This window comes from Acanthaster planci, linkage group LG04 (assembly GCF_054643075.1).
Source record: "Acanthaster planci isolate LZ-2023a linkage group LG04, COTS_SCS, whole genome shotgun sequence".
In the NCBI taxonomy this organism is placed as follows: Eukaryota; Metazoa; Echinodermata; class Asteroidea; order Valvatida; family Acanthasteridae; genus Acanthaster; species Acanthaster planci.
The window spans coordinates 9,593,870-9,620,707 of NC_141780.1; the positions used below are offsets into that span (position 1 = coordinate 9,593,870).

General features: G+C 40.6%; 2 protein-coding genes across 10 annotated transcripts in view; one reads left to right on the plus strand and one right to left on the minus strand.

The window, feature by feature from the left end:
- Positions 1-150: 150 nt before the first annotated feature.
- LOC110988716 (uncharacterized) lies at positions 151-4,239 on the minus strand. Of its 8 annotated transcripts, XM_087135986.1 has the most exons (6): positions 3,887-4,214; positions 3,103-3,170; positions 2,664-2,763; positions 2,354-2,460; positions 1,541-1,729; positions 151-1,308 (listed from the first exon to the last, which is right to left on the minus strand). In XM_087135986.1, the coding sequence occupies exons 1-5, from the start codon at positions 3,918-3,920 to the stop codon at positions 1,571-1,573; spliced, it is 468 nt and encodes a 155-aa protein (XP_086992112.1). In that variant the 5' UTR covers positions 3,921-4,214; the 3' UTR covers positions 151-1,308; positions 1,541-1,570. The 8 variants fall into 8 exon arrangements, 2 of the variants coding, with proteins under 2 accessions (XP_086992112.1, XP_086992113.1); XM_087135987.1 differs by lacking the exon at positions 3,103-3,170 and having other exon boundaries at positions 3,974-4,210; XR_015425049.1 differs by lacking the exon at positions 151-1,308 and having other exon boundaries at positions 1,688-1,729; positions 2,354-2,538; positions 3,974-4,239.
- A 4,420-nt stretch (positions 4,240-8,659) lies between these two features.
- Positions 8,660-26,838, plus strand: part of LOC110988713 (microphthalmia-associated transcription factor-like) — a 117,850-nt gene continuing 99,671 nt past the window's right edge. Inside the window, exons 1-2 of one of the 2 annotated variants that reach the window (XM_087136247.1) lie at positions 8,660-9,143; positions 19,089-19,287. In XM_087136247.1, coding sequence (XP_086992373.1) covers positions 8,902-9,143; positions 19,089-19,287 — 441 coding nt within the window. In that variant the 5' untranslated portion in view covers positions 8,660-8,901. The remainder of the gene's footprint in view (positions 9,144-19,088; positions 19,288-26,838) is intronic. The other variant, XM_022252492.2, reaches the window with a different exon arrangement.

A 26,838-nucleotide genomic window follows, 5' to 3' on the forward strand; every position in this document is an offset into this window, starting at 1 on the left:
AGTATTCTGGGCTGAGAGACCTCTACTCCAAAAAACTCTGCCTCTAATTTTTAAAGAAACATCTTCAAAATGTGTGTCTATTATTGATTGTTTTGAAATTTTCATAGACAGACCCTCAAACTTGGACGCAAAAGCCAAAACTTATTCCAATTATAAATCTCATAATACTGTTAAGTTTTTAATTTCAATGTCTCCGCAAGGTTTCATCAATTTTGTTTCTAAAGGTTGGGGTGGTCGCACAAGTGATAAGTTTTTAACGGAACATTGTGGTTATTCAAACTTATTATGGCCAGGTGACACAGTGTTGGCCGACAGAGGTTTTAACATTGAAGATGTCATTGCTAGCTATGGGGCAAAGTTGGAAATTCCATCTTTCACCAAGGGTGAATTATTTTTTTGGAGACAGTAAGTTAAAATAAACCGAATTATACCTAAGATGCATAGCCTGTAATCATTTGGTTTATTTCCTGTGTCATTTTCAAGTCGGAATCTGTAGACAGTAAATCGGATTATTAAGGCCTATGTAAAATAATTCATGTTCACTGTACACGTATGCTGGATCCTTTTCACATCAATGAATTGTGAACCTAGCTGTTATGCCTCTGATAACTTTGCAGAAGTTCTACAATCTGGGCAGAACCACTTTTTCTTCTTGGGTTGCGTTTTCAATCCTAAGCATGCTAGGTGAAACTTCTCAAATTTACATGATGTGGAGTCACACCTGAGCATTGTACCGTCTGTCTTTCTCCTGCAGTAGCAAAATACATTGGTGAAGTTTATGCCCTTTTCAACAAGAACTTCTTTGCTGTGTCCTGGGAATTTTGTAAAAAATTTGGCAACACTGCTGGAACTCCATGCAAGTACATCTCCATTGGCCGTCTTACACATTCATTCCACAAATCGCCGTCTAGGTAGATTCTTTCTATGTGTAATGACTTGGGGCCCCAAACAACAAAGTCACAATGTGACCTTCTTGAAATGTGAATTTGGGACTGGACTTGAAAAAAATATGCATGATCGTGATTAAGGTACTGATCTCCAGCCTCATTGCTTGTTAGACAAAACTGTTCTCCCTTATTAACAACCTGTTCTTGGATACACTTCCTTTCTAGGCATAGTGGACACTTGATTTCTAGTACTCCTTCTCCACAGCATTTACAAGATACAAGCCCATCTGGTGAGGCACCTAAATAAGGATACTCTGGACTAACAAATAACCCTGCTCTTGAAACAGTGAATCCTGAATGACAGTTTTTCATGTGATTCCGGTATTTGTTACATGCTTCTTCCTCATGCTCACATCCCCACCTACACAAACATAAGAAAAGAATATTTCTACTTCAAAATAATGGAATAATTAAATACTATCAAATGGACACTATTTCAGTGCTTGTGAGAAACGAGATGACCAAACTTGCACATGCGTTTTAAAATTGGTCAAGAGATGTTTATGTACTTTTCAGATAAAAATCCAACCTCCATAAAAAATAATCTGAACTTAATGTATGCATGTTGCTGATATGGCAGAAGTCAATCTCACCTTGTAACCTTTATTGTAAACTTGTAGTTCTCAGGGTAGCAGATAGACTTGATCAACGACAGTGATGGCAATAGCTGGATCAGTTCTTACTGTAGCCTTCATTTTAGATGCTGTTATCCTTCCTCGTCTTTGCTGAAACCAAAGTTTACTAGCTGCCTGTGACCTTGTTAGTGAGTCAATAGCCTCAACCTATGAAAGCAAAGTTTACAACACATTCCAATTAATAGGACTGTCTTGCTGGCACAACAATGGAAATATGTAATTTCCTCCCTTGTTTCATTTATTAAGCTTATTGTGTGAATTTAATATAGGCTTATTGGATGATTTTGCTCACATGCAACCACTCAAAATCAACTGATAAGGGGCTTGCTATATGCACTTTAGTCATGATTGGTCTTAATTTCTAAAGTTATACTCATCAAGATTATCATGATCATCATAGGGTGCGTTCGATTAGCTTCCCTGAACACACCAGTGTTACACTCAAGGGAAGCCTCAAAATGAGGCTTATCGAACGCTGCAGTGTGTTTTCCAAGGCATTCTGGGAAAAAGATCAAGTCCCCGCCTCGTTCCATCACGTACATCTATGCTCGGACAGTCCATCCGTGACGTCATTACAATAGGGCAGCCTCCAGAGACCTGCTCGCCAGCTGGGGTAGTGGTGGCTGACACCAGGGCAGGCACGAACATCACATGATGGCTAAACGAACGCTCTCGTGTAAGTTTGACTTACACGTGTAAGCTAATCGAACGCACCCATTATTAGATTACATCAAGGATTATGTATTGGAATAAATGGACTGAATAAATTACCTCCTCTGGAGAGACAGTCATGGTTGTCAGAATTTCAGAACGTTTGTCTAATAGCTCTGGAAAGGTCCGCTCCAAGGTAGCAGCATCATACAATCCAGTCAGAGGAGCTGGGAGTCAATGTGATGTACACGGTATGAAACTCTGGTTGTACTCTGGCATAACAGAGAGTATAGCACTTTTGACCCCTGCCATGAGACAAGAAAATTTCAATGAGTCCTAAAAACCCTTTACATTATAAAGGTCAAATACCAACCAATCCCAATACTTTACTAAAATAGAGACACAACTGCGTTTATTTTACAAAACCAACCTGAAGCACTCAATTCATCATAGAATGTTTTCTTCTCTTCTTCTGTTGCCCTGGGAGTGGAAGCACGTCTCTTGTCACCTTGTTTCTTTTTCTCAACTATCTATAAATAAATTTGTTCATTTTTGTCAACAGTTAAATTCTAAAAAGTCATTGGAAAATACATGATGAAAAATGCATGGATTAAATATTGAATCGAATCAAATCGAATCGAATTGAATTCAATTCAATATTAAAGTCATACTTCCAGGCTCCAAGCACAATCTCAGTTTATATTTGTCTCATGACTGCATGCGGCAGTGTTGGCAGTTAGGATGTAAACTGAACAAAATCATGCAACACAAAACTCAATCTTTCTTTAAATTACTAAATAAAACTTATACAGTACCTAGGACAAAATGATGAATTTGTCCTTCCTTTAACAAACCATTAAGCTCCTCACCCATCCTGCCTTGAAAAATTTGTATGCATCAAGATTCTTGTAGGCCTTCAGAGACTGTCCATTAAAGCCTGCATAGCACAGCATGTAAAAAAGATGTCAAGAATGCAACTTCCAGTAAGCTGACAAAGGCTACCTGTACTGTTCATTTTATTCCATTTTCATGCTGAATTCTGTGAAATGAATTAATAGCCTCTATAGGGGACAGAATTGCCATCAAACTGGTAACCAGGTGCGTTCACTGAATTCCATACCTAAAATGTTCGAGCTTTATAATTGCCAATGCATGAGTAGGCCTATTGTAACTTAAGTTCAGGCCAAGCCTGAGCTTGTGGTCTGGATAGTTGTTGCAATTAAGGATGCTGCCCGTCACCGCATGGAAGTAAACTTACAAGGAATACGTTGCTCACCGGGTGTGTTTATCAAGTAGTGATAAATGTCGGGATATGCTACATCTGGCAGCTCTTAGTACAGTCTAACGCTGCCTTTACATCTTTAAGACATATTAGGTAGGGATCGACCCCAACACAACTTGTTTTATCCACGTATCGTGCTTTAGCTACAGAACTGAGGGATTTCACGTAATCGCACACAAGATACCCTGCCATTTTTGTGGTGATACATGTACGAAACTGTTCACGTTTCGATTCAGCCCGTCGAGGTACATGTAGTGATGTGCTAGCTCCACTAGTGAGGCACGGACTCACACTCCAGATATTTCCTTAGCCACACATCCGTATACGCAATTTCGTGTCGGCGTATTGAACATTTCGGCGCACCTACTTACCATCGTGGGTGCAATTTCCTTTGCAAGAGAACATGATTCTTGACCTTTCTGCTTTCTAAAAACCATTTATTAAATGATTTCACTCACGTTATTCAGGTATGTTACAGTCCTTTTGCCTTTATCCATTCAATCTAACGGGCTCGCTCTCACAGTCGCCATCATCTTTAAAATAAGATCGTTGAACATATACGTCACTTGATCCCTCATCGTTTTGCCAGCTCTTCCATGTCAAGACATCTAAACTGCTGCCAAAGTTTTGGAAGAGCCCATTGGTACATGTAGTGTCTTATCGCTCAGTCCGTGTATTACATACGTCTTGACATGGAACAGCCGTCGAGACGATCAGGGGTCAAGTGACGTAATGTTCAACGACCTTATTTTAAAGATGGCGACTGAAAGGGCATGGAGGTAGGAAAACCTCCATAGTCCTTGTACTCGGACACCAGCTGTACTCGACTGGCAAAGTACTCGACCTGTTTTTGTGCTCGGCAGTCAAAGTACTCGGCAGTACTTGGTACTCGGAAAAAGTGCTCGACTACAACACTGCATATTTCTGCGCACGAGCTCATTAATATTTTGTGATCCCACGGGGTTTTTACAATAAGACATGCCATAATCAGGAGGGATCATAGAAACATTTCTATAAATCCCGAATTTGGGAATGATAGTCTCCAGTTCGGGGTATTTCTTTCACAAAGAGCCCCAAATTGCCGGCCTATTTTCGATAGAGTCGGGCGGCTGCATTCAGAACTGAGCACATTTCGTGGCTAACCCCCATAAAATTGATACGAAAAGTGATCTTCTAGCCATAACCTTGAATTTCCGGTGAAAACAACGGAGGCCAACTTATTCACGTGATCGAGAGTCAACAGGCTGCGCTATTTCGGTCTAGTGATTTTGCACTGTTTTCTATGCGCGCATATTCGGTGAAATGCAAACCCTGTAGGGATACTTTCTGGGCGTAAGCCGGGTATGGTCATGATTAATATAGCACAGACGTAAATATGAATAAAACAACATAGCTGTTTACTATACTGCATTCGTCGTGCACGACGTCACCAGGACGTGCTTTTTCCCAGATGTACATGTACATGTTATGGTGTACTATTTACGACAAACATTTCTCTCTCTCTCTTTTGCCTCCCTCCAGGCGACGCAAACAGACGACGCGACGGCACGACGGCTCCCTTCCCTTACAAAAATGTCCCATGCAGATCCCATGGGCTGCCCATGGGCTGCCCCTGGGACCCCATCTGTGTGCCATGGGACTGGTAAAAATAATGTTTGTTGAAGTGATCACCATGGGACGTTTTGTGGATACCATGGGAACACTATGAGGCTTTTATGTTTAGCATTAGAACACCATGGGGTTTTTATAATCAACATGGGAACACCATGGGGTTTTTATGATCAGCACGGGAACACCATGGGGCTTTTATGATTAGCATGGGAACACCACTAGGGTTTTTATACTCTACATGGGAATACAATGCGATTTGTATGCGGACTCCATGGAAACGCCACACAAACACTGTTCAAATTTTTGCAATCATCAAGAGAACACTGTGATTTGCATTGATATGGCATATACACAGGTACACTTAGAGGCATTGTTGTATTGTAAACCACGTTAGCTGCTGCCATTAAAATGCAACATTGGCATGAACTACAGTACACAGTTTGGAATGGAATGTTGACTGGATGACTTCAACTTTGCCCGTCACCATGAGATGCACAGGACACTCACCATGGGAGGCATGGGTAAATCACCATGGGACGCAAGGAATAATTGACATGGAACAATCACCATGGGATGCAAGGGACAATCGACATGGGAAAATCACCATGGGACGCATGGGAAAATCACCATGGGATGCATAGGACAATCACCATGGGACAAATGGGCAACCACCATGGGACAAATGGGAAAATCACCATGGGATGCATGGGACAATCACCATGGGACGCATGGGACAATCACCATGGGACAATCACCATGGGACGCATGGGACAATCACCATGGGACAAATGGGGCAACCACCATGGGATGCATGGGAAAAACACTACGGGACACAAGGGCGAATCACCATGGGACACATGGGTAAATCACCATTGGATGTGTGGGAAAATCACCATGGGATATGACAATTAAATCATCATGGGAATATTTGGGGAGATTATATGGGGTTCTTGAAGTACGCATGGGCAAAATCCCATGGGTAAAAATCCTATGCTGCATGGTGGCCAATTCACCATGTAATCCCATGGGAAATTTTCCCATGGGATACCCTCATGGAACATTTTTGTAACGGTTGCGTCATGCCGTCGGGTCGAACCGTCGCCTTTTTGCCATTTCGTTTGTACACATACGACGTGCCATCGTCCGTCGCGTCGTGCTGTCTCAGGTATTTTCCATGTTTAATTTTTTCCCGCCTAAACTTCGCCCCTTCTGTCGCCCGTCGAGTCGTACCGTCGTGCGTGGCACGTCGTGTCGTGCATCGCCTTTTACGTCGCCTGAAGCGCGACGCGCGACACGACGCGACGCGTCGTGCGCTGTCGCCCTTTGCTTCATGGTGTTTATAGAGGGCGCTTTTACTGTTTTCTTTCATTTCTGTCCCCCGTGCTTGCAAAGTACATGCTATTCACTCTTTGGTGTTGATTTGTTCTTGTTTTTATCTCATCCATTCCTCGATTAGAATTAATTTCTGTCATGTTTTATTAAGAAAAACAAAAAAAGAGCAAAAAGAAAATCGGCATATGTAGGAACTGCTCTATAATACCCTCAGAATATTCCGTCTTTGTCTTCCTTCAGGCCAGTCTTCCTCGTTACCGTCATCAGCACCACACCTTCAATGATATTAGTCGGTGTTTCTGAATAAAACATTATACAGACGCTATTATCATTGTGGCCGTGTCTTTTTTTTTCAACTCTGTTTGTCCACACACGTATAATTTCTCCTCTAATCCGCATCTTACATTAGCAAGCACCTGCTTACATTATTTATTTGTTTACTAGTTTACGCCTTTTATTATCAACTAACCAGTGAGAATTAATTCATTTCCGGCTAATATAGTGAAAAGTTTTCGCACGGTTTACGAAGATTCAAATACCCTCACGTTAGAGAAAGCATCTTTTTGATAATGAGAAAAAAACAGGGATTCTATTTAACAGAAAACATTGTGAATAAGCAATGAAAATAGATAAAGGGCCTAGCTTGAAGACGATCTATTGCTGAAGTTGGGGACCAGACTTGGCTTGTTTTGACTTGGCAAGTAGCTGTAGAGTTTGCAGTAGAAAGGCTTGCAGTGTGGGCTATATGATGTTTAGGGTTCAAGTCTTTCCTTCCCCTTGACTAAATCAGGTTTCGGAACGGAATTCATGTGGCTCTGGTCCAGGCCACCCACTGTCTAGCAACGTATGCACGTATGGTTCAATAGGCTTACACTGGTAATGTGCCTGGAACAGGACACTGAGGGACGAATTTGTAAGTATGGCAGGTTCGATGGAAGGAGAAATCACAGAGAGACAACAGAACAGTCTCTGTTTAGTCCAGTAGCCAAGTAAAGTGGAAGGTCACTGGCTAGGGAAATTATCAGCTCCTTCTGAAAGACTCTTGTTGCAAGTTCTGCCACCAACTGCCACACGCACTGTCACTAAGATAAATTATCTCAGTATCTGAACAAGTCAGATGGCACTCACAGAGCGCCGTACCAGATAGCGTCTCCCGTGTTTTTCTTTCGTTGAAAAGTGACATCATCTGTTAACGCATGGATTTACAGTCACTTCGCCCCATTTCCACTTCGCCCCTGACTGCTTTGCCTGCCCCTAACCACATCGCCCCATTGCAACGTCCCATATCCCCACCTCGCCTCATCGCCATTGGTCGCAATATAAACTTTAACGTCATTTGGTTTAGTTTTAACCTACTGGTGTAAGTTGCAACGTCGGCAGTTTATCTGCCCAACCAAACTAAAGGTTGAAATTCAGGCAGTTTTCCAAAGAAATATTTTTACAATAAAAATGAACGGTCTGTAGGCATCAAGCCTACACCATGTGGGGCGATACGGAGTCACGTCATGCGGCGAGCTAGGTGGTAGGCCTAGGCCTAAATGCGGTGAACTCCTCGGCGCGGTGCCGTAAGGTGTGAAGCTGAAATCGTACCATGATCAACCTCATACTAGTACTAGCCGGCTAGTACTAGCCAGGTACTGGTCAAAGTGTCCGTGCTCTTCTCAAGAAATGATCATCTTGTACCCACATAACCAATCACTCCAGGGGTCGTTTTTTTTAGAGCTGCAATTACTCCGAACTTCGTAATTGCATTTTTACCAATATCGAATTGGGGCCAGTGCTGTGATTCTCGACTATATCAAGTGAATATAATTGCTAAAAGAGAATGAAAAGGAGAGACTGTGCAATTTTTATTTCTGTCTTTGTAAAGTTTGTTAGGAAACGGATTCACAAAAAGAAGTCCTCGTGGCTCCGTCTAAAACGAGGATTAAAATGGAAGAGAAAACGTAGCCTGCCGGGGATCCATAGAAGACTACAGGAGAAACTTGGATGAAAATTCTAAGAAATAATATTTGTTCTTTCATTATTCCAATTTTATTATCAAATCCATAATATCCTTTGTCATATGGTGTCAATTAATCCACACCACAAGAAAGGTGCCTTGTTTAGTGCATGGTGCGAGAGTTTCCAAATAGTATTCAAGCGCAACCGGGGCGAAATGGAAATGGGGCGAAGTGGCAGCGGGGAAATGTAGCGGTTGGGGCGATACAATGGGGCGAAATGGTTAGCGGTGAAGTGACCTACATCAATTTTGCACGATGCTGTTTACATCATGCATGTGCAGCACACTCAGCTAAATAATCAACCTTTTGAAAAGTTCAGTTGGAAGAAATCATAGTGGGCCTATTAGTACTTTTGAGTAGGCCCAGTGGAGGCATTTTGTGTGTGCATTTCACAGTACTTTAACCACTTACTTCAGTGGTGCGGAGCAAATCAGTTCCAAATGCAAGAATCGGGTATTGATATGGAGTTCGATCTCCATTTGGATGATGACGGGACTTTTGATTTGTTTGGGGAAGTGAAACAGAACTTGAGCTTGCAAGATCAAGGTGACATAACCAAGTCAATGTCTTCTTCAGCAGCATCGGGGCCAGGAACTGGGATGTTAGAAGAAGAAATTAACCATGTCAACAGTGGCCTCATCAACACTAACTTTTATGAATTACGAAGCACACCAGTGGAAAGGTACAGTAGGCCTATGCAGTTGTTATGCCCCAAGTGCAGCATCAGTCCCACCTGTAGTTGGCTTGTCCCGACTAGAGTGTTGTAGCTGGGCTGGTCCAACTGCAACACAGAGGGCCAGTGTGCATGTGCCCAGCATGTGCCAAAGTTACATTGTTTACAATGTCATCACGTCATGTCATAGATGAAGTACCATATTTTAGATGAATTGTGTCAAGTGTGAGATGCATAAACTTGGATAAGGTTTAGAAAGTTTCCACAGAAATTGGTCAACAATAGTTGGGCCAGCCCACATGCAGCACTACTGTTGGGACTGTCCCAGCAACAGTTGGGACAGTCGCTATAGTTGGGGCGTAACACAGACATGACAGATATATGGGGGAACTGGTCAATCGGTATCTTGGACAACTCATACCATCAACTCAACATAACTGTACCAACTTGTACCTTTGCCGAGTCGCACCTTGGACAACTCGTACCTCCAGTAAAGACAACTTGTACCTTCGTGTACAAGACAACTCGTACCTTCACAGAAATCAAAGCTCACTCAGAGCTTATTATTATTGTAATTAACTTGAACAATAATATTGTTTCTTATTCATGTGTTCATCACCCAACTTGCCATTTTGGCTACACTGCCTTCCCTGCCCGCTGGTGGGGTGACATTAATGTGAGACGCGACAACGTCGTGCACATGTGCACGCGTGGTCAGGCAACTGACGCTGGTCAACTTGGCCAGCCCTCGTTGCATGTGTTTCAGAGTCTTCACCATGCAGTCCACCGTGATGTTGGAGTGATGTCATGTTTTCATTTACTTCAGAGTTTATAAAGTGATGTCAGTTGTAACTTGTCCAAAAAGTATTTTAATAAGGAAGGCAACCACCACCCCAAAAAATAAAAAACGAGACTAGAAACATTTCCCTAAAAATCAAGACATAAGTTTGATTAAGTACACCCCCAAAAAAGTTACTAAATGAAGCCATCATTCCCCCGCAAAATGAAAAAGTCTCATAACGATTTCCCAGAGTCATGCTTGAGAATAAATGGAAGTCCCCCCGCAAAAACCCAGAGTTTAGAGTTTAGGAAAGTCCACCCCTCCACCCCCCAAAAAATGCTAATGAGGAAGTCAAGTTGGTAAATGGTCAGGGTGTTCGACATCCATCATGTAAACAGGTGGTGCAAACGCCAATGGCAGGCTCTACGCAGAAAATCATACTGGTGCTCAAGATCTCTCTGGAGATTTATGAAGATTTTTCCTTGATATGTTTGTCAGATCTGATCTTAAACATGCAGAAAAGGAAGAGCAAGAAAGTTACAACCAAATTGAGAACATCAAGGTACGAGTGGTATTAACTCAAGAAATGAGTTGTCCAAGGTATGGAGGACGAAAAGTGGCCATCTGCTTTACTACTAAGCCCTATGATAGAAAAGCATATTTTACATCCTAGTATCATGTAGTTTTTTCTTTTCCTACTTTCGTGACTTGTCTGCCACTTCAAAAGCGGAACAAACATTTTGCATTGTTTATTACCTTTAGCGCCCTGTTCCTGTAATAAGGAAACAAAGTCCACTTTCTCAAACTAAAATTTTGACCATTACTCAATCCTGATAGGCCTAGTTTAGGTAAATTTTGACAATATTTAGGTAAGAAAACCACAAATTTCTAACCGGAATTTGGCAAAAGACAACTGCTCTGTTGAATCACGCCATTTTGTTTTATCGTTTGGTTACCCGACTCAGGCATTTTGGATTTATCAAAATGAATCTCCATCTAGGTGAAAGAACCAGACTACATTCGCTAATTTGTCGTCGTTTACAACTCTTTGGGGCGGTCATGTAAATTGCTGTTTTACTCCAAATTTCCCTCAAAAACCAAAAGCTTTGTTCTCTTTTCTTTTTGGTATGAAAGAGGACATCACCAACAACGTGTATAGAGGTTGTTTTGAAAAAGTAGAAATTGTTCCCTTATAATAGGAACAGGGTGCTGAAGGTAATGAACACCCATTTTGCGGTAATTCACTTTTTTACAGCTAGGCAAGTAGGTATGGACGATGAAAAGTGGCCATCTGCCTTTTGACTAGGACCAGAAAAGCCGATTTCACGTCTTTAGTTTGTAACATGCAATTTTTTATTTTTCTGCTTTTTTGCTTCCAGAAAACCAGCACGAGCATTTTGTTGTAATGCATTTTTCTACTTTGCTGCTTTTCTTTTACCAGAAAAGCAGATTTTACCTTTTATCGCTTTGCTGGTGGCTGAAAACTTGCCATCTGCTTTTTTGCCTGTCAAAAAGCGAAAAAGTGGATCGAACATTTTGACAACTGTTCGTTCTGCTTTGCTGCGTTTTGGATGCCGGAAAAGCAGATTTTAATAAGGCGGCTGGAATGTAGCCATCTGCTTTTCATCAAGCAAACAGAAAAGTGGATCGAACGTGTTGACAACAGCTGTGAATTCTACTTTTCTGCTGTTTTTGATACAGGAGTAGCAGATTTTTCATAGCGTTCGAAATGTGGCCATCTGCTTGTCTTCATTCCAAGGGTTGTAAACAGGATGACTATTTCCTTTCTGGGGGATTGAAGACGTAGAAACTATAATTTCGGTCCACGCTCCCTGTGTAAAGAAAGATTTGAAAATGTCCAATGCAAGTCTTTGTGTCTATTGGATGAAAGCTTTAAAACTGCTGGCTTCTTTCTTTTAAGATTTGTTAGTTTTCTCAGCTGAACAGGGATACTAATACTGCCGCATGTGTCTGGGGGCTTTGACCCCCCCATTTGGTCTACCAGCTAGACATACACATATATCCTTAATGGGTCGCACAGTGCACAGATATTTAATCATGCCTTGTCTGGACCAGTTGCATGCCACAGTATCCCTGTTAGGGCCACTTTGGAGGAGGTGGAGGATGGAATCCTTTTTCTTTGTGCGACTGTCTGTGTGACTAAACAAGGACTGATGCTGGAAGTGAATTGCAAACAGTTCTTTCCTTTGAAATTACTGTACCCAAAAATTTCTATCCCTTTACTTGGGGTCACCAATGTAACTCGGCATACATTTACAGTACGGTATACTGTATATAAGATATGCGGTAGATGTATACAAATGTTCATATGTACATGTAGGGTGTACTAACAAAAACTGACTACATATTTAACAAAGTCATTAAACAGAGTTGGGGGTTGAAAAGCAACTTGAAATTTGAGAAAATGAAGGCAAGATATGAACATTTATGTGGGAAAAACTTTATGTCCACAGGTAGTTTCCCACATGGTGAGCTTGCCAGCTGAAAATTGGAGAATATGTTCACAATTTTTTTTTTACAGCAACTCTTTTCAAAAGCCTATAATTCCAAAATGAAAGCTTATATGTGGTTCATTAGCTGTTTCGGCAATCAGCCAAAACAGCTCTTGCTTTTGTTCCTGTTTTTTTTCTTTTTTTTCCCTCACTTTTTTTTCTCCTTATTCAGCTATTTTGGCAGTTAGGAAAATCAGACAAACTTCAAAGTCGGCAGATAGTTGAACAATTATCCAAGGATGGTCCTAGAAGAAATTCACAATGAAAACTTAATTAGTTTATTTGTTATTGATTTTTGAATAATTAATCCTCCCCGTAGACTTTGTACACAGATTGCACGCAGTTTTCGGACTGTGCTATATCAGGCTATGAGGGCGCTATTGCAGAATTACGGTTACACCTGCCTGGTCTTCAATTTTCAACAAACTGTCCTATATTGAACAATAGATGGCATTGTTGCACAAGAACGTTAGGACTACATGTACCTGAGCTTCGATTTTTGTCGATCATGTGTGAGCAGTCCCTAACTTTGACCAAGAATTACCACCAGAATGCAAGAGAAATCAGACTAAATTTTCCCTTCATTTCGATTGCAAATATACCTAAGACTCAGATTATTAAATAATATTTCATCATTTTTGTCCAGCTTAGACAAATATCACGTGACAAAAAATTAAAGGAGCAGTTTTCCTGCACACATGTTTCTAGCCCGTTGTCTTTATACACGTTTTGGAGCCAGAATTTGGTAACTTTGCAATGTTTGATCCTTCCCAGACTGATAGTCCACAAAGACCCTGATGCAAGATTTATTGCAAAGGGATGGGGTCATGATGACATCATCACCTTATTTTATACTGATTTTTGAATATTTTATTTTTCCCCATAGGTTTTGTACACGTTTTTCTAATTGACACTAATCAACGGGTAGTCCTTTACTTCTATGCAAGATTACTATAAGAACGAAAGAGAAAGCGGGTACTTTATGCTCTGTTATTTGACTTAAAATATGCCTAAGAGTCCAAATAGGAAGTAATATTTCATAAAAATTGTTCCGTTTAAGCGCAGTTCACGTGATATGAACTTAAAGGAACAGTGTTTCTGCAAACGAGTTGATGGCTCATTGACTTTGTACACAATTTTGGTAACTTTGCGATGTTTGATCGTTGACAAAGTGATAGCCAACAAAGACCCTGATGCAAGATTTTTTGACAATGAATGAGGTGATGATGACGTCATCACCTAATTTTATATTGATTTTTTTATATTTTACTTTTCCCTATTACTTTTGTACACGTTTTTCTACTTAACGCGACTTAACAAGTAGTCCTTTACTTCGGCTCAAGATTGCTATAAGAACGAAAGAGCAATCAGGTCCTTTTGCTCTGTTATTTGATTTGAAATATGCCTGAAAGTCGGAATATGAAGTAATATTTCGTAAAAATTGTTCAGGTTAAGGGAAAATCATGTGACATGATCTTAAAGGATCAGTGTTTCTGCAAACAAGTTTATGGCCCATTGACTTTGTACACGCTTTCAAGCTACAATTTTGGTAACATTGCAATGTTTGATGTTGGCAAAGTGATAGCTAACAAAGACCCTGATGCAAGATTTATAGAAAATGACTGATGTCACGATGACGTTATCACTTTCTTCTGTAATTTTTACTTTGTTCAAATATGCAAGTTGCCTTATTTACAACTGAAACATACTGCTCGTATTGATTCATTACTATGATTAAAACATTAATGGTGTAAATCATAATGACGTTAAGTGTAATTAAAGACATAAAGTATTGTCATATTTACAGTTCAATACTGTGTGTCATTTTCACTTGTAATTTCCTTAATGTATATGAAAATATGTTCCAATAAAGCAAGTGTTATATCCTGTTATGACATGTTGTTGCTTTGGTTATCTATTTACATGCCTGTCAATGGTTAATGTTCTTTTCAACGGCACAAGAAGTAGCATGTAAGTGCTTGCATTAGGTTGGATTGTGGTAATAGTATAAAATAAAGAAACAATGAATAATTTCTGCTATAGAATATGCCCACAATTTATGCCAATGTATAAAATTTCACGTTCCTAAAGAAAACGCCGGTTTTAGTTTAAATAAAGACTGATATGGTTTTCCGACACGTACAACCAGGCCCGCACAACTCCATACTTTCTGCCTACACTAACACACATATACCAACACAACCCTTCCTCAACCTAATTCACCCTCCTCCATGCTTTATAACAATGTTATATATTTCTATTACAATTGTTTCCCTCACTGTTTTGAATACAAACTGTCGCACACAATTTCTGTCAGACAACCTAAGTGTTTTTACAGCTTCATTCATTTGGTGTAATGTGGATCAGTGATTTCCATGGTTCACTGTTATAAGTATATTTGATCAACTACTTACATGTACATGTAGGATTGTGTTTTAACAAACACGCAATAATATCCTTTACACTTTCTGTAAAACAGCACACTCCGAAACAGCCTGTGTTTGTTCATAAACACCACCTCTTTTTTTTCTTTTTGCAGACAAACCTTGGCCCAGATAACAGAAATAGTGTATCATAAGCTTACACTGCATACTCAAGACTCACCCACAATAGACACATTGAAGACTCAACTAAAGACACACTTATTCAAATTTCGAATAGCGCTTATAAATGCCTGTTTAAAACACTTCACAAATGCTGTTTTTTGTTATTCTTATTCAATTCCATCAAAAATAGCAATAGTTAAAAACCAGCATGTAAATCAGAAAAGGAGCTTAAGGAAAGAGTCTGAGAAGGGTTCCCATCATCCTATTATGACTGGAACTATCACAGTTTTGGCAAGTACATGTACTTGTATGTTTCACCATAAACCTGGTCCAAAATAACGATCATATATTTGGCGATGTCGGTCAATATTTCACAGTAACACAGCAGAAACATTTTGCTGCTTCATGGGCTGTGTGACCTTTGACATCAGCTCAGACAGTGGGCCCTCTTTCATTTGATATCCATGAGCCCCTCCACGGAAGTGCAGCACTCTGGGATGTTTCTATCCAAATCAAGGTTTCTGGAAAAAAGTGTTGTCAAACTAAATGACTTTTTCCACAAATATAATGTGCGAGACATAACATACATGTATGGTTTGTGATGAAACTCAAACGCTCCGAGTTCTTAATTTTGATGTATTTTATTACAGGGATTCTCTCTCAAGGAAATGGCAAAAAGGACATTGCGTATGGAATTTTCGAGCACTACATGTATGTATGTGCACGTCAACTTTAGGTTATCGAATTCCATGGTGTTTCCAATGAACATGTTGTACTCACACAGGTTTTTTTGTTGCTGCCAAACTTTGGCTGGGTGAAAGGCATGCTTCACAGATGTAGCTGGGCAGTTTACACTAAAACACAGTTTTGTAATAGTGTGTCACAAAAAGACAGACTTTTTTCCCTTTTAAATATGAGATATTTCATTATATTTACAAAGTGAAGCATATAAATGTTAAGTAAATTAAAACTTGCAAATTAAACATTGTGCCCATGAACCAAGTTTTGTGCAAAGTTTGTAGGCAACAATGAACTCTATTTAGTCTTTTCCAATGATTTTTAATGAATACTTACATTGAATTTCTGCCCAAAATCAACAAACCATATTTTAGACGGGTCCAGTTATCACAACCCGTTTCACAAAAAGTTAAGGTCAAAAGCTATGAAGACTTTAGTCGTGACCATGGTCATGACGATTAAGGCAAAAAATAGTTCTGCTTCTGATTACATGCCTCTGAAAAATAGGGTTGGTACATGATAGGTCAGAATTCTATGGGGGGAGGTGCCAATTTTTTGTTCTGATTGAATGGCATGAATGGGGACAAAAGCGTCTCAAAAAGTGATATAAACCTGTCTTAATCTATGTACAAATTTCTACAGTCAACAATTCACAAGAATTATGGACAATTCACAAAGTACTATTCAGGTAATCTTGACAGCAAACTGGCCAACAGTGTCTGTGTATCGTGCATAAGCTTGCATGATGCATCCAGACAGGTGGGTTATAAAACTTGTGTCGCAGCAGGAAATTTTGTTGAAATATGCAAAGTACAAGCAAAACAATCTCAAATGAAACTTATGACCACAGAAAACACATAGACAATAGACCAAGCTCTATGAATTAACTTGCAGGAGTCCTCTCTTAACATTTTTGTTTTGTTTTTACCTGCAGCTGTAGGGTTGCATGTGTGTACGGCCAATGTAGTGTAATGGACTGGGACGTTTAGAATGATTGGCACATTTCCATCCACTCTCTTTTGCACGGGCGCAGCGCGGCGGGAACTAGTGCAGCATTGCTTTTATGCATTGAGATTGTGCACTTGTTTTACCACTGCAACAGCGAAATGGGAAGGGAACTTGTGAAAATAATGAAAGTTTCTTTTTAAAAATTCCCAATGTGAGTAGGAGAACACAAAAACGACAAGCAGTGGAATGTCGATCCGTGTTTCAGGGCATTATGTGGCCTGATTGCTCTAGGACCATCTATACATAAGGGTCTTTTGTTTGTGTAAGTTTGATGGAGATACATGTACAAGATCACTAAGCGACCAAAGTTAAAAAAACAGAAAAACCATGAGTGAATGGAGCTTTTGGAGAGAAGAATGAGAGATTTTATGTCTATTTGGAACAATACAGGGATTTTCCATACTAGTTTTTGAAATAATGCATCTGTCAAACATGTCAAAGATGCTTGTATGCTCTAATACCAGTGAATACATTGAAAAAAACTTAACTGGAGTCTTCATATGTACATATTGAGAAAAAGCCCAGTTCAAATTACAGTCCTGTTTTTACCACAGAGAAGTTGTAAATGTATATTTTAGATCACTTCATGTCACCGTCAATAGCATAATCATGCTGTCACCTTGCATACATGTACTAAGATTGAACCCAGTTAGATTGACAGTTCTGTAGTTAATGGTCACTAACGTATGTACATGTATCTTTATAAATTTAAAATGATGCCTGATGTCATCTAGGCATCACCTTAAATGTAACCTAAATACACATCTTAGTCTACCTTAATACGGAGAGTGAACGAAGTTGCACTGACGGCTCACATTCATCTCACATTCAAGTAACTCTTGGTGAGTCTTTACAACTTGACTTTTTATCAGCTATAACATATCCTTTAGACATACAAAAGTGAACTCATCAGGACTCAAGGATGTCACCTTTAAGGTACATGTTTTTGTCCATAATATGTCATTACAGAACCCTCATTATTTTGACCTTTGACACATAGCACCTTCCAAATGTGCACCTTTAATATGATGTCACATGACCAATGATGTCAAAAGATTTTTAGAGACACCTTGTTTTATTCCATAGTTCCTCTAAAGTCCATACCCTCCCGAGGAAGGCCAGAGCACACTGACTGAAACGTTGAATTAACACTCACCGGTTCTTTTAAGAACCACACCTCACCAAAAAGAGATTGATTCCATGGTGTACCCGCAAACCTATTTCTCATTTCCCACACTATCATGACCAATAGCTGGTTTCCCCCTATCCGTTACCATCTAAAATGTTAATGTACTTTAACGTTATGTATGCATGTAGATCTCATCTTTGTGTACGGGCCCCAGGGACGTGTGATACGGCATTGCTTTGACTCGACATGACTGGTGGAAATTCCACTTCCTCCACTCTTACATTTTATTGTTGTTCTTTATTACAAATGTTCATTAATTAAACTGTACATACATCTTACTTTCATAAACATAAACTTCTGAAATCAAATTCATAATAAAAAGTATGTGTATTTAAACAAAAAGTTATGCATACTTGTATACATGTACGCTCGATTATTAATACATGTACATACGTCAAGTAGGAAGACAGCTTTCACATAAGATGAGGTTCGGATAATATGAGCCAAGTTTGTAAGTCCCAAGTCTCTCGTACTAACGAGAGTCGACTGTACATAGATTTGCAACTTTCTTTGTTTTCCTGACTGTCCCGAGTCATCTGGATCTCATGTTTTATGTTGAGCTGGATCTGACCAGAAGCATGAGTTCATGTATTGTTAGGAATATGTAAGAGAACATGTACATTTACATGTATGTACTTCGACATGTAACGGTACACCTATGATAACAATGAATTTCTTTCACCTGCACCAGTAAGAAAACCCACCCCCCAAGTTCCAGTGACAGTGTGAGTATAGAGGTCGGGTACATGTACTGTACATGTACCTGTATATACTGCAGCCATCCTCGCTTTTTGTTGCGAGGAAATATGCACTAGAGGTTGCAGTCCACTAATTCAAGCCCCATTGAAAACAGTGTGCAATCAGCATTGTTCCTGGATCAATAACATGCATACATGTAACAACATCCCTGGGGTTTCTAACATAAAACAGCACATTATTGTTTTGTCCCTAATCTTTGAATTTCTTTTCATTTCTTGTGGGTTGACCAATTACATTTTTAATTATTCACTGAATAGTGGCATCCTCTACTTTATTGGGAATTTAGGATCATTTTTCAACCATATTTTCTATCCCCCTCGCCGGATCTGATCCTCCTTGCTGGATCAAGTGTAAACACAGTGTTATAAGTAAGCTTTTGTGTAATTAACTGAAAGATTTTTAATGTCCAAAATTTTTCAGCTCCGCTTTACAGAAAGAATTTTCACCAGGAGCGATGTCTACAAGAACAAACTTCAAGCAAGAACTGATGCGGCAACATATTCAAGAAATAGAAAAGCATGAGCAAAGACAATCTCGAACATCCCCAATGTTAGCCACACCAGCAATCGACCTACCAAAGCTCTCCACAATTCCAGAAGTTCCAACAGATGTTTTGAAGGTATGTACCTATTAGTGCATGCAGTAAAGTGGCATTCATTCAGAACGTTATTAACAATAATCTAATAAATCGATGAAAACAAAATTGTTGTTGACAGATCTACATTTACCAGTTTTTGTTTCCACAAAGTTCTACTGCAGTTGCTAGATTTCAGGCAATTCAAATTTTAGATGCCATTGGTACCATCCATGTCAGTCCTCTTCTACATGTACACGTACATGTCCATGTGCCTGAAATTTCAGTCAAAAAGTATCAGAGCCCACTTTAACATGTCCCTGGTAAATCATAAATTCACCTCTGGGTTCTAGACAAAAGTGGAATCCCTTACATCACTAGCAAACCTAATTATGTGTACTCATATTTTTGAAATGGGTGATGTATGTACAGCTGTGCCATGACCATGAGTACTGTTCGGTGCAGTGTTATAAGTTGAGTCCACCACTCTTAAGTTTGAGTCCAACTGATTAGAGTCGAAGTCTGAATTAAGTTCAAGCCCAAGTGCAAAAATCTGGGTCTGAGACCTTCAGTAAAGAAAGTATTGTCATACATGTTCATTGAAAAACATGGACATGCACTCTACACACCCTAATACATAGCGGTACAAATATTTACATTGAAAATTATAGAATTTTAGATGGCATACGAGTACATGTGCTATTCTGTGAATGGCTTGATGTGTGTGCCTTAAAACTTGAGATTAGGCCCCCCCCAAAAAAGACTCCAGTTTCTGGTCATGGGCTTGGTCCAAAAGTGGTACGGTGATGACTTTCTTTTCCCCTCCCTTTTTTTTCCCTTAGAAGTGATGTACATGCACATATACCGGTACTTTAGAGCGCATGGCCTTGTTACTATGAAAAGTGTGAATGAACAACTTTGAATTAGTAGAAAGACCATGAAATATGACAAGAGGTAATGGTTTCAGTCATCTCACTCAAACAAGAGGCTTTTTATTCTTGGCAAGATTGAGCTTGTTAAAATACAGTAGCACAACCACAATGGAAAAATTAAATGTGAAAAATAAATGTCCAGTTCCAGTTTCTGGTTTTAGATGAAATTCTCATGAGGTAGCAGTATATGAAATTCTTTGCAGATTGTTTTCTGCTTTAGCGTAGAGGCAACAAGTTGCATGTCAAATATCCTATGACAAAAATAATAAATGAAAGCAGTTCTGCCCCAAGAGTCAAAATGAAATTCTCATGAGGTAAATGATATACTGTGCACATTGGTTTATGTTTTAGCATAGCTTACATGTATAAGAAACAAGTTGCATATAACATAGTGGGGAAAAATTCAGCTCAGAAAATAAAATCTCCTCTCTCTCTAATCTACAGTACCTTTGTTCTTGGCAAGTGACGGTGCATGTTACACTAACATAGGCTGAAACAAACTACATTTTCTATGGAACTGTTTTGGATACTAATCTTAACATTACCTACATGTGAAATAACAGTATGTCCCTGCTGGTACATCTGCATGTACATGAACACGTACATGTAGGCTTACAGAAAATAGGAGCACATCAAATATGAAAAAGAATTTCAAAACAAATTTTCAGCTCCAGCATTCAGGGAAAATAGATTTTTCATGAGGTTCATTGTATACTTTGCAGATTGGTTTCTGCTTTAGCTTGCCAAAAAGTTGCACATCAAATATGGAACAAATATAAAATAAGGAAAAGTTCAGCCCCAGAGTCTAGTTGAAATAAAATTATCATGAAGTATATGGTACACTTTGCACACTGTTTTCTGCTTTGGCTTAAAAAAAGTTGCATACCAAATATGGAACAAAAATAAGAGAAAGTTCAGCTCCAGAGTCCAGACAAAAATAAAATTTTCATAAGATAAAATGATATATGTGTATTCTGCACATTGATTCCTGTTTCAGCTTATGTGGTAACAGTTGCTCATTCAAAATGGAAAAAAGAAATATTCAGTTTCCTCTTGAAAATGAAAAAGATTCTCTCAGGACAAATTCCACCTTTGCTCTTGGCCATTGACAGTGCATGCTACAGTTTACTTAGGCTGAAATAACTAAAATGTTTTCTTCAGAACTGCTTTGGAAACTTATCATAAAAGTCCATGCAAGTGGGATAACAGTCTGTCCCTACTACTCCATCTACAAAGTTCTCTGCAGTACAACAGTGACAGCAAATGTGAGAGAAAATTCCAGATAAATAATATGGAATTTCCACAGTTTACTTAGCTCATCTTTTTTCATCACCTTGGCACTGTGAACAACTCTTGGCTTGTCACCCTCTTGGCAAGTGATTGTGCGCTTGCTCTGTGCTGTCTGAGCACTCGGGCTGAAGTTCAGGTTGTGCCCTTCATTCCTGCCTCCCTTTGACAAGGATGGTCGATCCTTTTCATTTCTGTTGTAAGTGTGCCATATACCGTGTCAAAGGGTTTGTAGTGTGCTCTAGCGTGGCCTAGAACTAGGTCTGGCAAAAAGTGCTGATCAAACATTTCTCTCTGAAGTTGGGAGGGGGCAATGTGGAAGGTGCAGGATGCATCTTTGCACTTCAGAATGCAAAATGAGAAGTGACCTTCTTTAACATTGGCTTCATAGAAAGTTTTGTACCTAAATAGTCCTCTCCTGCCTGTCCTCCCCACCTTGGCTTCGACATTTCAGTCACTTTCAGAAAGGACGATCATGGCAGTGAGACCGCATTGCATTGAGGGAGGTCAGGGTGCACCATGGGTGATCAAATTTTTTCAACGAATAATAGGCACGTGGGAAAGTTGCATACATGCATGTAGTGACTGTTTTGTTAGGTATTCATCAGTAGACTCAACCCACACTTACTGTGGGGGGAGGAATTTGTGGTGCTCCCTTCAGCCTTCTGATGTCCCCCTGAGTTTTCACATGTGTTGTCAGGTCTATCGCAGCTTTCTTTCAATGCCTGGATGACTGTCTCCAAGGTTATGGCTTCCACTCACCTCGTCTGCAACCTCTCTAGAAGTCTGGGGTTCCTCATTAACCACGACAAGTTGCAACTTACATGTACTCCCAATCAATGTCCAACCTACATGTACTTTGGGGCAACTCTTGACCTCCAGCGGGTCAATGCAACTCCTACTCTGGATCATATTGCCAACTTGGTCACCTGTGTCAGTTTTTTCCTCTCTTGCCATCCAGCCCCAGCTCGGGCTTGGCTTCACCTCCTGGGCCTCATGGCAAGTCTCATGGACCTGGTTCCCTTCTGCTCTCTCTACATGCGTCCACTTCAACTCAATCTGCGGGCACTCTTTCGCCCCAGCCGGGACCCAATAGACCTACCCGTGCTGGTGACGAAGTTCATCATCTTGCATCTTTGCTGGTGGCAGTCATGCTCCAACCTCACCAAAGGCCTCTCCTTCACAAGACCTGCTCTGCAGCTCATCATTAGAACCAACGCTTCTCAGTGGGGATGGAGCACCTCCCTGAGTCAGATCAACATCCTGGAACCCCAAGCAGTATTCATTGCCCTTTGCCACTTCTGTCTGACCATCAAGAAAAATGCATATTCATTCAATCCGACAACATGACGGTGGTCTCTTACATAAATCGTCATGGGGGCACGCCTAGCCTATGCCTCCTGACTAGAGAAATGTTCCTCTGGGCCTTGGACTACGGGATCAACCTCCGACCAACGCACATCCCTGATTCCAGCAACACCATTGTCGACACACTCTCCAGGGAAAACATCTGCCCAATGGAGTGGACCCTTCACCGGGGAGTAGTATGTTCAGTCTCTGAGGCTATAGATAGACCCCACATCGATCTTTTCCTTGTCACAGACGCCCAGCTGCCAGTCTTCTGCTTGAGGTTCCACAAACCACAAGCTTGGGCAACAGATGCTCTCCATCTCAGCGTGACTGGGATATTCGCTTATGCATTTCGTTTAATATCCCTAATCCCAGCCGTACTGTCCCAAATCGAGTGGGAACACTGCCGAGTCCTCCTCATCGCACCCTTCTGGCCTAACCAGCCCTGGTTCCCTCCTTTCACCAGACTTTTGTACCAAGTTCCTATGATACTACCACTCAGGCCGGGCATCCTCCACAAACTGAGCTGGGGCATTTTCAACCCTCAGCCAGAGGCTCTCCACCTGACCTGCTGGCCATTGTCGAATGATTGTTCCACTCAGCTGGCCTTTCTGACGACGCTGCCATGATGGCGGCCAGGAGCAGACAACAATCCACGTGCAAAGTCTACAACAGCAGACTTCAAAGTTTTAAAGTTTTACTTCATGGTGCACAGTATGAAGTGTGGCTCTGACCAACATATCTCTGAGGATCGTAGCTGATTTCTTCATGCACCTGTTCAACTCCAGTATACAAGTTATAACTATCAGCAGTTATCATTCTGCCATCTCCACCATCCACTCCGACTTTCAAGACGGATCTTCCATGTCAGACAACAACGCTCTTAAACATCTCTGCAGCATGTTCATTGAGCGTCCTCCTTTGATGCTACTCATCCCCTCATGGGACTTGCCTCGGGTTCTGGAGCTTGTTTGTTAGCCCTTTGAACCTCTTGATGATGCCTCTCTCCTCCTCTCTTTGGTGAAACTGGCCTTCCTCTTGGCAGTTACTATATCTCAGAGGGGCAGCGAACTCCACGCCCCTATCCGATGCTGATGGACATATCCGCTGGGAACCCCACGGCTTTTGCCTCATTCCATCTGTGGGGCTTCCTCACAAAGAATCAAACTGAGTCCTTCCACCCTCGGGACTTTTTTTTCCTGACATTACCAAACGCTTGGGTTCTTGAGATGACAAGCCCTGGTGTCCAGTTTGAACTCCCAAGTGGTACCTCGCCAAAACCAGGAATCTCTGTGTTGCATCTTCTCAACACTTCATCACTTCAGTCAAGTCTCCCCGGCCCGCATCAAGAGACACTAGATGGGCCATCTTTGCAATCAAATTTGCTAATGCTGAATGGCCATCTTCATCTGACGATGCCACCCGTCACCATATCCGGGCACACAACATCAGAGCAGTCTCTACCTCGTGGTCCTACTTCTGAGGCATTCCTTTATAGGACATTTGCAAGGTAGTATGCTGGAAGTCACCTTCTATCTTCACTTCATGCTACTTGACTGACATTTTGCAGACAGATTCCATGGCAAAATGGCTCTGGTGTCCTTCACATCGGGACTACTGGGCCACTGCTAAGATGTATGACTGGATGTATTCCGTCCTTCCTTCGGTGAGTCCGTCTCGTATATACTACGCAGTTTACCATCATTTTACTCAAGTGTGCCGTCACTGACCCCCTGCAAGGTCCTGTGCTAATCTGCATATGTAGTGACTGTCTGGGTAAGTTGACCTTGGTGGACTTCGCCCCTCAGGATTGCAGGAGGAGTCCTTGAGGTCATACTTACCCAGACAGTCACAGCCTTTCCGTCCTCGCCACTTTCGGCTTGGCGTCCTTGCGTCTCAGAAGAAGGTCGAACATGGACCAATAGAGGTTGCACTATGGTTGATAAAATGTTTAGCCAATAGCAATAGAGCACTAAGGAAATTTACATATGTAGTGAATAAAATGACAATTTAACACGAAACTGAACAGTTATTAAACTATAACTGCTGTCATAAGCGTCGTACATGTAGGGGAGATACAACTGTTAGATGAGACGGTGAGCAGTGACATCGTAGCTGACAGACAGGGTCCAGATCGGTCCCTGAGAAAGTTTGACTAAAATCCCATTTATACTCAAGGGGCCAGAAAATTACACAATCTCATATCTGCATTGAAAACACCCTGATTATGTCTGACACATCAAAGCCAAAACATCCTCGAGATCGATGAGAAAACAGATAAAGATCCTTGCTCTTCATCTTTGATTCGGAGTGACAAGCAAGATGGCGGTCATCATTGTGACTGTCGTGACTCAATTGACCAATTCAACAGCAAACTTGACAAGATCCTGGAGACCCTAGCTGTGATGGGTACAAAATATCTGACCTGGAAATCAAGCTTTCAGAGGTGAATCATACCATCTCCAACCATGAGAAGAAAATCAGTGAACTGAATCCAGCTTGATCTTGGCTGGCAATAAGCATCGGGAATGTATCCGTTTAATCAACAACTGTGGAGATGGTAACTACCAGTATTGCTCCAAGCTTGAAGACTGCCTTGATGACCTCAAGAGTCAAGTAAAAGGAACAACATTGTCTTGGACGGTATCCCAGAGGGTGCTGAAAATAATCAGACATGTGAGCATGTGAGCATTGTCAGATTTCCTCTGCAACCATACCATATGAAGCTGGAGGGTACCAACATGTTTGAAATCGAGAGAGCCCACTGTACCCCCAAACGATGGCGCCCAGCTCCCGGCTCAGTGGACAGCAGCGACCAGTCCCGTCCCCATTCCATCCACTGCTGGCTACTGTGCTACACCAATTGTTAATTCATCCTGAAAATGCATCTAGGACACTAAAGAACACAGATACAAGGGTTCCAAAAATTTTCAAATAGGACAATATGACAGCTTATGTCAACAATGCATGTAAACAACTTTGAGGGAGACACCTGGCATCAATTCGCAACAATGAGCGTGTGAGTTTTGCCTGCATTCCATGGTCTGTGCCAGCATCCATTACCTACAAGCTCTATTGTGGTCCCTTCAAGACTTTCCGGCTACGGGAAAGTGTGATCAACCTATCCTTCTAATAACATCTACAAGTAAAACTCTGCAGCTGCTGGTATTCTTTTTGTTTGTTTTGTCAATATGTTACCTAAATCGTCAACAACAACATTTGGCTGCTCATCTACGTACATAAGTACTTTATAGCAGGATGACATGGGCGTAAAATTTCATCAGACCGTTTAATTTGATTTATTTGATTCCTTTTTACTTGGTAATTTTTAATCAATCAAATCAATCAAATAAATAGATGAAACTATGCCAAATTATACAACAGATATCAGTCCTACGACACAATTAAAACACTCCCACCCCCACCATCACACTTCCACACCCCCACGCCCCAACTCAATTTATTTTATCTTAGCTCTCTTTAAAATTTATTATTTCTCTGTTGACCAACTTTTTGGTATTTAAAGAAGATGTTTAATCGCGATGTTTATTGCCAAAATATCCAATAAAAATGAAAGAATACTAAATCTTCAAATACATGTAAATAATATATATTAGATAGGGTTGTGAAAGATTTAGTCATTTATAAGAAAAGTCTCAGCTTAGACAAAGATCTAGATGAATATAAACAATGCCAAGCTTGTCACAAAATCAAGCACTTTTATGAATTTAATTTTCATTACACCACGCAACGTTATAGCAAAACATGCAAAGACTGTCTCAAAAAGTTTAAAAATACAGGCGATGTCAACACGGAAATCTGAAAAAGAAATGCGAAATATGCACCCCGCACACCCCACCTATAAAAACATGATTTTTCTAAACTCTGTACAAATTGTTACAAGCTAAAATTAAACAATTTGTACTAGGACGTCACAGTAAACTCAACTCTGTATAACATGTTAAGATCTCAAACTTGAAGCTCTTCTGGCACAAAAGACTGCTTGGGAACATTACTATCACTACCA